The 13209-nt window shown below is 36.9% G+C and overlaps 1 protein-coding gene across 2 annotated transcripts in view; it reads right to left on the bottom strand.

The window, feature by feature from the left end:
- Positions 1-3663: 3663 nt before the first annotated feature.
- The window catches only part of LOC117405912 (fibronectin type-III domain-containing protein 3A), a 104200-nt gene continuing 94654 nt past the window's right edge, over positions 3664-13209 (bottom strand). For both annotated transcript variants that reach the window (XM_034922916.2, XM_034009423.3), the window contains one exon: positions 3664-6016. In XM_034922916.2, coding sequence (XP_034778807.2) covers positions 5702-6016 — 315 coding nt within the window. In that variant the 3' untranslated portion in view covers positions 3664-5701. The remainder of the gene's footprint in view (positions 6017-13209) is intronic.

The following is a 13209-nucleotide window of genomic DNA, read 5'->3' as shown; positions in this document are numbered from 1 at the left end:
ACACAGAGGAAGCACCATCTATCCATCTCAATAAAAAACAGTTTATACAGTGAAAAATTGGTGCTCTGCCTCGTCTATCTCATTCATACATAAACATGCGTCGGATTTATCACAGTGGAACTGAGAGGAACCAGAGCTTCACAAAGAGCTTGAAATATGGCACTGGGTTTTGAAGTACTGTATTACAAATATTATAAAGTTTGTGTTATATTTTGACAATTAGAAACATGGATAATTACTATTGCAATAGACATGGTTGTGGAATGCATTGTCATAACATATTCTGACCCATGCAGGTGAGTGAGACAAGGTTAAAATCTCATACCTTTTTTGTACAGTGGTTATGATGCTCACAAGAGGAGTGCAAGGTCATCCGCCAGCCTGAAATAAATTATATTTCAGTAATTTTGAGTCTCATCCAGCTTGAATAATACATGTCCCACCCAAAATCCAAACAGTCACATTTATACCCCCCAAACAGGCACAAAAAGTGCCACATTTATAGAGGGGGCAGAAATTAAAAGCCATTGGTCATAACTGTAAGACTGATGGACTCCCATTTACCATACACTCTTTCAGATGTTTCTGCTGATTAACAATAAATGACCCTAATGTTTTTCATGGATAGTTATTACAAGAACAGGGAGTCTTATTTATGATAGCCACATCCTCTTCCAGAAGATCTTTCCTATGATCCACAGTGACCCTTACTGAGAAAATTAGCCCTGCTGTGGTACTGGATTTTGACATTGCCCACTTTTTGGACCTCAGCCAACTGTTCACTTTGTCTGGAGGAAAAACTACTAACCCTGTGACTGTGAAAAGTGACTCCCTGTTTGAACACTTGGAATCATTCCGCATTTTCAAGCCTGAGCCTTAACACAAGGCCTCGGATGTTTATACAGCACTAATAAATTTCAGTTGAGATGTTCAAGCAATGCAGTACAGTAGATGTTCAAAGTTATCGATGAACTCCCGGTAAAAGTTGAACCTCTTTTGAATTGCTTTTAACCTGGCAAGCATGGACATTTTTTTTTTAATGAACAAAATGTTCTAATTGTCTCAATTCCAACATGTTTTATTTTGAAGTGAATGGCACCCCATTGAAGTATGCTATACCAAATGTTAGGCACATTCAAGGGTTAGACACCACACACACTAATTTAGTCAGGGAACCCCAAGAAATAACACTTGTTTATAGCCGAGAAAGAATGCAGTAATTCTACTCAGTACATGGAAACGCTTGTACTGGTGTACTTGCAGTATGCCATATTTAAGGAATAAGACAGTTCAGGGTGCACATTGTTGTATATCACCAAACGCCTCAGTGAAAAGCCTTGTGTCTTCAGCATCTGAAAACTGCAACCATTCACAATAATGCACACCATGGCGCATCTCTAAGTATAATACAATAGACCCTGTCAACTTGTCATATGCCATACAGCTTTTGACTTGGAGGTCCCTGTTCAAATCCCGGCTCACTCACTGACTCACTTTGTGACCCTGAGCAAGTCTCTTAACCTCCTTGAGCTCCGTCTTTCGGGTGAGACGTTACTGTAACTGACTGCATCTGATGTATAGTACACCCTAGTCTCTGTAAGTCACCTTGGATAAAGGCATCTACTAAATAAACAAATAATAATAATAATAATAATAATAATAATAATAATACCTTGTGACAGAAGCACAAATTCAGGTTTCTGATTGGTCTCCACCAGCGCTTCTGACAAGCTGCGCAATGGCTGTTTTATGCATTGAAAAAATCGGAATTGCGTATGATTTTTAAATTTAATGAGTAAAGAATACGCATAGGAATTTTGTTGCAGCACAGCTTGAGTTTGCATGTTATCAAGCTTCTTGTACTTTGTTGTTTCCCGATGTCTCAGTGGTCAATTATGAATATACAGCATGCGGTAGCTGGAGAAAGAATCACAGGACAGGTAATTATAGCCTGCCTGGGAATTGCTGAAAACACTTGACCAATAAGTCTGGGTTTGCAACAACAACAACAGCAAAGCATACAGATTAATCCACTCGCAATGCGTGTTTGTGACTGAGGAATAAGCGACTGGATTCTTGATACTTAGGATTTCGCAGCCCTGTCTTTGTCCCCCTCAGCGTAACCCACCAATTTACCTATCTGTTAACTGAATTTATGGAAGGTAAATCTATATCATAAATAAAATATTCTGTGTTTGAAGAGAGTCAGGTTGCTTTATATTGTTATAGCAAGGCGATCAATAAGGAATGCAACATTATTGTTTCTTTATTTGCATTAGCACAGTATCGGTAGTTAAAAAAAATAACATGTACTCTCATTTTAACTAGCTTCAGGTATTTGAGGGAAGTAGCTGGACAGGGCTACAATTAATTATTTTGATCCCGGCTGGGATAAAATAGTATTCTGTTATTGTATTTATTGTTGGAAATGTTGAAAACCTTGAGTTTAACCGTGTCTGATGGACTATTTTTTCTCCAAAGTGGAAGAACATACAATAAAATTGTTCGTTTTTTTTTTAATATAAAAAAGTTTGTTTTTCTATGTATTATTGTGTCCGTTTTATAAGCGGGATAACACACTCCAGGGCTTGTGGGTTGTGTTGCATTAACATACGGCTTTGTGGTATGAAGGCACTCGGCTTTGCTTCGTGCCTCCAACCCAACCACAGCCGTGTGTGAATGCAACACAACCCACAAGCCCTGGAGTGTGTTATCCCTTACACAATATACAGTGTGTGGATTGACGTTACTTTGGCTAATAAGGCTAATGGAATAACTTACTGACGTTCTATTTTTGAAGATACTGTAAACTAAGTTTTGCAAGCTATTCAGCAGAGCTGTCAGTAGTACAAACTGCATGTGGATTTCAATGCTGTTGAAAGACTTCATGATGGCTGGCCACCTGGTGATGTCAAAGGTAACATTAAATGGTGGATAGAAAAGTCATAAATCTTTTAATTAAAAAAAATAGACTTAATAGGAAAAAAAGCTATGGGTGTTTGTTTAAGTGATAAGGAGCCCAGCCATTACTGTAGAAAAAAAGGCTGACCAGCCCTGAACTTTAGTGATGGGGAGGCCTTCTATTCATTTACAGTAATGGTTGCGCTTCTGTATCTTTATGGCTATTATAACACATGTATTACTCAAAGCAAAGTCATGTCCTGTTATGCCACCTGTCTTTACACAGCATGGTCCCACGTATGTATGTATGTACACACATATTAACAAAATACAGTACAGTAACTTGACAAAAAACATAGACCCCACCAAAGCCTCAGAGCCAACTTTAAATGTTCTGGAAGAACGGTCAATTCTGACTTATCAGGCCTTCATTTGATAAGGTTGTTCTTTTGAGTTGTCAAGTGGTATCCTTCATTGTTGTGAAATTACCAGTCTGCTAGGTGCATTGGTAGGCATGAGACAAATTAGAGTGCAATAATTATACAACAACCCACACCAATAATTGTCTTATTGAGATTATGAAATGTCCCATTCCACTGATCAGTGTAGAACCCAAAAGCTCAGTGACAAGGCTGGAGAGATCCAGCCAGATCCAACCACTGCTTGGAATCTTGTTCAGCCAATCAGAGTGTTATGTCCACCTAAAACATTTTATAATAAACAGTATGAGTGTGTTTGACATTACACAGCATGACAAGAACAAAGAATTATAGATATTTTATTGTGCATGGATCTTTCTTTAGATATAATGGCTATAGAGTTACAGTGTAGATACATATTTATGACATTATACAATTTTCATTGCTGACATTGTACAGTTTTAAAGTGATATCATTGGTAGTATTTATAACAAGTTTGAATTACTTTTTGGAATGTACAGTATATGAGGTAACTGCAAACATTAAAATTACATACAAAATATTTTTCCTTACTGCATTAGCCCACACTGAAAATATTCAAATGGCACAACTTGCAATTACAGTTTCACTATCAAAAATAGTCATTTTAATTTTACTATGACAAATAGAAGCCATTGCAGGGCATCTAATTTTTTGTGACATTATGTGTTTTTTTTGTTTTGTTTTGTTTTTTTTAATTGCTTCAACAATCTAACGTTGTATCTGCCAACAGCCAAACACAACATCACATTTGATGGTTTCCAGAGAGAAAACTGTGCCCATTCAACACTTCAGCAATCAGCGACAAATATCAATTAACACAAAAAAGTGTCAAAGTCTGAATTCATAGGAATACAAGTAAACACAGACAGATAACCGTTAATGTATCTCTGGACAGAATGAACTCATTTAGGACATAAAATAAACAGATAATACAGACTGCTAAATATATTCTCTCATATAATTAAAGTGTTTTACACAATGAATATATATATATTTATATATTAAAGAAAAACAAACTAAATATAACAAAAAATGCATCTTGATGCAAAAAATGGGAATGTTACAAAAACTAGAAAGTAATTACAACAAAATTGTGATTATGAATACAGATCATTGCTAATGATTTTTCTTTCCCGAAAATTAGGTTCAGTTTTTATACTTACTGTAAGCAGTCGTTCTTTTTATGATTTGTTAAACTTCAGATAACTAAGTTTTACTCGACTTTGGAGATGAAGTATTTTAAAAAACAGACTACTCAGAAAACAAGCTCACGATACACATTTAAGGCTTACATTACCTGAAAAGTGTTCTATTGTAATCACAAATACTACATGCAGTCAAACATTTTGTACGAGGTGCAAATCATTAGGCTGGGAGAACTCAATAAGCATCTGTGCTAAATGTATAGTTAAGATTAGAAACAGCTAAAGGATTTTTACTTATGCAATTTAATTTTTGAAAGACAAACTCCAGACATAGGTCTAAGTTTCTTACAAAAATATATCAGATGTTACTTTCACAGTCTCTTTTGCATCACCACACATTCTGGATGGGAAAGTGCTAAATGAGTATGTTTCATTCTACTTTTGTTTATGTCATTATTTTTTATGAGTAGCTTTTCGTCTTGCAAAAAGAAACCCCATTCTGGCACTTGTGAACCATATGACTTATCAAGCAGTCAAGCAGCTTTCATTAAACTGGGGCAGCATGTCTTACTAGTTGGCAATTGCAACAATATGATTATCCTCTAAAAACTAGCTATTGTGCTATCAATTCTTAGCCTAAATATTTGAACAGTTTAATTAAGTAAATCAATCATGATTGATCACCAATTAACTATATTCTCTACTGCACTGTTTTGTAAACCAGCAAAACCGAATTACTATTCACAATAAAGCTATTAGTAGTTTACTAATTTAACTTGTTAGGCCTACTAAAGTAACTTGGGTTGCTGGTGTCTCTTATTGAATTGCCAGCTGCCACGTGGGAATTTCAAGCATTGTAGCCAACGAGAATGACAGGGAAGGTGCTGGAAGTTTAGAACACAGGGAAAACAATGATGGCCCTTCCAGTCCAAGTCTTTGTTCCAACAACATTCTGAATTAAACTTCCACCCAGGTTATAAAAGTAGTTCATTATTTCACTATAACTACGAAACCTGGATTGGATTGGACCGGCCCATCAGGACTGAAATTGCCCACCCTTAGTCCAGAAGCAGCATTATATGCCACTATAGATGTAAAAGCAAATTTAACAGAAATCATATCACAGTATAACATCATTTCAAATTGAGGCTGCAGCAGGTACTCCAAGTACCTTGTCAGTTTGGGATGGTCCTATTACTTAATGACAAAGTACTGGATGACGAAGGCAATCAGAATGGAGATGATAGCAAAGAGCACAAGGATGACAGCCGCACACTGCTCATCACTCAGAGTGCGTTTTGTCCTTGAGACTTCCACAGTGTTTTTATGGGTGGTGCTAGGCAGTTCAGTCTTCTGAGAGGAGAATGTTACAGTGGCACTGTAGGGGCCGATCAGGTCTTGAGGCCCCTCAGGGTTTTGGCACTGACGAATGGCACAGGCCCGGAAACGATGTTCACAGTTCAGCTGAAGTCCTGAAACTTGGAATGACCTGGCTGAGCCTTTGTAAATCTGCAAAACAAACAATACAAGGTATGTCAGTAACAACCAAAGACATACTAACACCTATAAATAATGCTTTGCAGGTGACAGTGTCATGGAAAACTAGACCATGGTCAACATACAGTACACAACAGCCTCTCATAAGCAAGCTCTATTTTGATAAATTTCAATCAAAACAGACAACACCAAGTGGCTATCCTGGAGTGATTTATAAAAATAAAAAAAGTTAGGTGTCAGTGCTGTTAAATAGTGTACAATGTGACCTTTATTGACAGCACGAGGAATTACCAAGTAAAAGTTACATTTTTCTCAATTTACAAGTCAAAACGAGTACAGTCGAAGCCGCTAAAGAGAAGTGCAGTTAAACAACACGAGAAGTCGGATTAGTCAATTAGTGCAGCAGATAAAGTGCACAGAAACATATGTGAACAAGTATTTAAAGCAAAAAAAACACATTTATTGCTAATTAAGTCTTATTGCAGTAATTTTGTTTACTGAACATATTTACATTATGTGCTGTTGCACAATTACAGTGCGGTATACTCCTCGTGTCCCGGGTTAAACTCAAAATCTTCCAGTGGAACCACAGTTCATTCCAAACTCTCACCGCGGAGGATATCACTTGCTGGGAAAATCTCACTTGGTGTTTCTGGTGCACTTTGTGTAATGGGAACATTTCTTGGGCTTGCAGAGGTGTCTGCTCTGGCTTAGAAGAAGTCAGTGATAATGCGCTGCTTGGTTTCTTGGACCGATTGTTGGTAGATTTCACTTTGGATATTTAACACGCGTTCCCAGCAGAACACCTGCCCTCTTTGCTGGCACCACACCACGGCTGTATGTAGCCCAGCCAGTGCCTCTTCAGGTGGGCACATCATGTACTCTTTTATCCAGTCTGGGAGACTATTCATCATCTCACATGTGCAAGCCCATGAATCAAACTAAGTATGGAGGTTTTAAAAAAAAATAGGCCAGGGGCGTACGCAGTTAGCACACAGTCCCACCCAACTCTGTGCCTATATGAATGCCAAGTTTAAGTAACTTTACATATTTGTTATTTATTTATTTTTTAAAACTGTGCACCTGAAGGCGGGAGCTCAAGTTTAGGACAAAAATGCTATTTTTAAAAACTTCACAGGCTTTAACCAATCAAAGCAAAGTAGTTACTGTGATGCTATGTTTGGGTGGGATCTTCCTCTCACACAACGAATCATGTGCAAGCCGCGTTTGATTGACAGCTTGTGAGCCAGCTGACGCAGATCTTTTGAAAGTCCCAGACATTTTAATATTCCAACTTTATTTTAAATGTGAAGTTTAAGCAAACTTGCAGACTAATTAGTAGTAGTGGAGCGGTTAACGTGGCAAAACAAATTAGTTTATTTAATTTAGTTTTTAAAGACTACGGACAGATATCTGCAAGTTATTAAATTTACATCTACTTAAGCAGTGGAAATGGCAACATGTGAAAATAAATGTTAGAAGGGAAAATTACGAAATCGACTGGATGATTTGTTTGTTAACCCACATCTGCATGCTTACCACAATCTGACACATTCGGCAATAGAGGAAGTCTACAGAACTGGCATGTACTTTGTAAAACGTTAATATGGATGAAGCTGAAGTTTCAGTCTTCGTTCAGCAAAACACAGCGCAAATCGACTGTAGGGAAAAAATATCAAACAGTAATTTAAGTTTTAGATTATTTGTATATCTTTCCAAACATGCACACACTTTAGAGTTTTAATCCCAATAACCACCTGTACACCGTGAACAGCGGTTGTGAGCCTCAATACTGACAAGTCACTGAAGAACATGCTGTCTCTCCTATGGTTTGAAAGAGACCTGTGTGATTCTCTGGAGTATGACTATATATAATTGCAATACTCAACAACACGCCAGACGCCTTGTCCTGTAAGGTGGAGCAGAGACGAGAGAATACTAACTAGGCAATGGTAAGTCATTTACTAACTTTCATTTTATTTAATTGCTTAAAATGTAATATTACTGAGTCCTTGCTGGTTTGGCTCTTTAAAGTGCATTCACTGCGGATATATGTACATTTATTTTATCTTCAAACATTTCAAATTGATTTACAGGGAACATATTTGAGGGTTTTAATCGATTTAAATCATTTTTGAAATGTAAACTATTTCCTGTGACGTCAGACCTTTTGTCATTGCCTGTCCAACCTAAATTGGGTCCCAACCACATCTCCAAGCCTAGATACACCACTGTAGTAGGCTGCATTTTATTTTATTTTTTTTTATATGCGTAGTACGTAAAGCCTACCAATTTTCTTGTTAGTTTGCAGTTTTTGGATATGACGACAATGTTTTTTTATGTTCTCTTCACAATTAACAGTTAATTTCCTAGAAGTGCTTACTGTAGCTACATTTATAATTTTATTTAAGAAATACTAATTTATTTCAGTCCACAATCACGTTTAAAAATAGACATGCTATGTATTCTGATCTCCATGCTGCTGATCAAGCTTGAACCACACGTTATTGTGTTGGTTCTGTTGTAATTTCTAAATTATTGCCCCTAGTAAATTTTGGTCACGGTCTCAAATGGGTAAATTTCCTGATTAAACAAATACATTTTAAATGATTTTATTTACAGGATACTAATAACAACAACAACAACAACAACAACAACAACAACATCAATAATAATAGCAGCATTGGTAATAAAACAAATGTAAATTACATGGATGTAGTAATTTTATCAATTTATGTGATTAAAACCGAGATTAACCAAGCTTAGTTTTGCATCGTCTTTCTTAATTAAATGATTATTCAATTAGTAGATTCAATTACACAAGCTTAAAAAAAGTTGTATAGATAAATAGCAATGTATCTATTACCAAACACAATAAACTTCCAATACAAGAAATAGTCACTCATGCAAATTGAATAATTAAAAACATTGATTATAAAGCAAAAGTATGCTTATCTAATCATATAAATGAAAAATACATAATCAAAATACTCCATTTATCTTTTTTTTTTTTTGAAAAAAACAACCAGGTCACTTCAATAAAGAAACTTTGATCGCTGCAACACCTCAGTATTGAACGACAGTCATTGCAGTTTATGGTAGCTGGGAAAGGGTAAATTACCTTGATCTTTATTTCAGTCTGCTACATTGTCCTCGTTTGTTTAATTTGGCCAACGTGACTCTGTCACGTTCACAAGCAAAATGTTTTAGGTTTGAGTTAGGACTTTGGAGTTTACACTAGTGGTGTCCCCGTAGTTAAACCAGGCACAGACCATAAAGAGAGAGAGAGAGAGAGAGAGAGAGAGAGAGAGAGAGAGAGAGAGAGAGAGAGAGAGAGAGAGAGCGAGAGAGAGAGCGAGAGAGAGAGAGAGAGAGAGAGAGAGAGCGAGAGAGAGAGCGAGAGAGAGAGAGAGAGAGAGAGCGAGAGAGAGCGAGAGAGAGAGAGAGAGAGAGAGAGAGAGCGAGAGAGAGAGAGAGAGAGAGAGAGAGAGAGAATTACATTTAGAGAGAAGCAAATCTGTCCAAAACAGTGTTCTAACGCTGATTTGTTAAATTTTCCATCACACTGCTGATTGCTGTTTAACCTGATTAGCAGACATCCTGAATGGTTAAACAATGTCATTTATTGATTCATTATATTGGATTGGTGCCTGAACCTGTGGTGTCGTTTGGAGCAGCAAATACTGGTGAATGGATTAACCACCTGGCCTGCTGTACACTATTACCGAGGTAACAGAAGAAGTCAACACTGGCAAACTGGGAAATAGTAAATTAGCACATAAATGGATAGTCATTGTAATTACCACCATTGGAAGCCAATGTCTGCAAAAACAGATACAGAAATACATTCCAACATCTATTTCTGTTAACTGGATCATCGATAAATACAAATAAAAAAACAGATCCAATTAGTAGATCCAATTGTATGTGAAGAAACTATTGAAGAGAGATACCTACAGCAAGAATTGAGTGTGCTTAGAGGAAGTAGAGTATGTGACAATTTAAAGCATCAGAAATGGTGTGTACATTATATAGACAGACAGACACACACACACACACACACACATTAAATTAGAGGTCGGCACGGGTAGAAAATCCAGAACTGGGTACCCACCGTGAAAAATACCTGCATCTTTTTTGGGGTAATGATTACAAAAAACGTAATAAATAAATAAATAAATAAATAAATAAATAAATAAATGAAAATAAATCACATATATTAATGTTTTAAGTGCATGATACATATTTAAATACTATATAGTACACATACATTATTTAGTCCCTTCAGCTCTGTACACTTGTGTAACCTTTTTCAGTACTGGAACTAAATAATAATAATAATAATAATAATAATAATAATAATAATAATAATAATAATAATAATATCCATTTAAATACTGTTAAATGTTAAATGCGTTTCATGCTGCGGGATTCTTTGCAACATCTATTGGCCATATTCTGCTGCTGTTAACATGGCTGTTATGTTGAGTTTTAAAAGTAATGCAGTAGTACAGCACCGCTATTACGTTATGGACTGTCGCAATAGCTACAGTAAATTGAGGCAGCTGGTTTTTGACGGCAGTTGTAAAAGAGTTAGTGGGACATGTGTGTCTGTTTGATTGTAACAAAGTACCACAAAAATGGTTCTCCATATTATGTTTTATAACATATGGGACATATTCCCCCTGAACGTGTATTAATGATATAACTGGACTAATTAATGAAAGAGCTGTGTCTTAAGAAAAAGAGCAAACTGCTGTGTCTTAAGAAAAAGAGCAAACTGCTGTGTCTTAAAAAAAAGGGCCCCTTGGTTCCTGGCAGGAATACTTTACTGAAGATGACCAGGGCTAGGAGGGGGGCATCTGGTCTGGGTGAGGCTGAAAGGACAGTGAAGAGACCGTAAAACTGCAAACACAAGCGGTTTGATGCAAGAAAGACATAAAATATAGATGTCAGCAAGTCCCAACTGCAACAACAAGCTGCTGGCTACTCAGCAGAGTGAAAAAGACTAAAAATCTAAGCAAAACTGAACATTCTGCACGCCACATCAAATGCTAAACAAGGTGCTGTCACTCTGCTAAGCAAAGCGGCAACTCCTGAATCAAGACGGGCCTGAAAACAGACCCAAGACGAGGAAACAAGCTGCAAGCAAGTAAACAACCACAAGCAACAAGACTGAGGCCCAGCTGAAGGACTGCTGTAAAACTTAGAGGCTTATGAGACAAACCAGTCTGGGTCTGCTGTACACCTAAAACCACAGTATCCAAAAGAAAATGTGTCCTGCTACCTGCGTAGCTAAAAGATTCAGCGAAGAGGACAGAGAGGACGGGCGCTGTTGTTGATCCTATACCGAGGACTGAAGGCTTTGTTGCAGCTGTTTGTTGATTCTATTGAGAATTGAAAGTTTTGTTGCCAAGTTTGATCCAATGTAGGATTGAAGACTTTGTACTGGACACTTCAACAAATTCAGTTTCCAAGTCAGCAGACCAAAAGTATAATTCCAGTTACATTTCATATTCCATAACTTTCAGTGAAACTTGATGAACTATAAGTAATCTACCTCATATTGTTGTATGAATAATTTCTTTACAAGTAAAACTTGCCATATACTTAATCTATATACCATTAATAAGCTTAATGTGATATATTCTAAGATTGTCTGCATTATCTCAGATGTACTCTGTGCTTGGATGTGGGCGCGTGTGTGCGTGAGCAACTAACTACATCACAGCCTGCTTGCTGCTGCTGGTGTGTGAGGAGACAGGTGGTGTCATATTCAATTGCCTGCTAGTCAAGTTAAGGCAGTGAGAGATTTTGAATTGTGTTTTGTGCTTAGAGACTAAGACATTTACTTTTCTGATTTCTGTTTATTATTTGTGTACTTAATAAAATACTACTATTGATTAAACAGTCCTTGTGTCTGCACGTGAATGTGTGTTCATAGTAAATCCTCGATCTTTGTAACACATCATTTAAATAGTAATAAGAGAACTAATCAACCCAGGTAAACATTAAAATGATCAATTATTGAATTGTTCCAACAAACAATAACAATTATTTATAACACTGCATCTTTATTGCAGCTTAATACTTTAACATACAGAGGAGGGAAATAGAGAAAACAATACGAGTACATACTCTGATGTCTACCTTAATTGTGATACTTTAATCCAAGTGTAAATCCTTTGCAAGTAAATGGAATGCATTCTACAACACTGAACTCCACCTATCATAAACAGTTGGTTCTATGGAAGCTATCCAAGAACCAGGCATTCTAAACTCAGGAACATGTCCTGACTTAATACTGTTAGGAACCTGAAGAAAGTGCATTTCCTCATAGATTCCCCTCTGAACCAGTCAAATTGCTTCCTTCAGAGGTTCCCAAAATATCATTTTTGCCAGCCAGTTGACACAAACGACAAATTGTTATTGACATTTCATGATAAGCACCAAAGTGTAAACTGCAAAGTGTAATAAAAGCATAGTGAAAACATGGTAAAGCATAGGTGAGCACTGTGAAGCACAGTGAGGTATGGGAAAGAAAACTTAAAAACATGGCACCCTAAAATGGTAAAGAGATGAGGCAATGAGACATGTTAAATCTCCAGCTACAAAATTAGAAAGAGTTGTTTTCATTTGCTTTTTTCAATGCCCCCCTTTTTCACCCAGGAACTCGAGAGCGGATGTCAGCAAACTACCGACCTCTGGAGGACAAAGGCCAGTCATGCAAGTGTCCGCCTTTGAGCTCACTGGGTGCCTGGCCAGCAGGGTTCGCTGTTGCGCAATGAGTAGAAACAGTCCCTGTCGGTTTTGACTCCCTAACCTATGGGAGTGCCACAGCCAATGCAAAGCTCCCTTTGGAGTCTCCAGCAAAGACCGGCCTACTTCGCACTGCCAGGATGTGAACCTGTACTGTATGTTGTCTCCCTGACATCAGGGATATGTTTGCATTACTCCTATTCTTACAATAGAACACTACTCTGAAGGCCTCTATATTCAAAAATGAAATTCAATAAATCAAAACAAATATCAAATTACTAGCCATTTACTATTAAAGAAAAAAGCAATATACACAATCTACACAAATTAATTGCATAATGATGATTCATACCTTAAATATTGAGAAAATACTGACATGGTGCACATTGAAAATGCCCTGCCTTTGATGATTATTTTACAATTAAAATTCAATTTAAAATAAGCAG

The sequence above is a fragment of the Acipenser ruthenus genome, chromosome 9 (genome assembly GCF_902713425.1).
Source record: "Acipenser ruthenus chromosome 9, fAciRut3.2 maternal haplotype, whole genome shotgun sequence".
In the NCBI taxonomy this organism is placed as follows: Eukaryota; Metazoa; Chordata; class Actinopteri; order Acipenseriformes; family Acipenseridae; genus Acipenser; species Acipenser ruthenus.
This window is presented reverse-complemented; position numbering and strand designations above follow the sequence as displayed.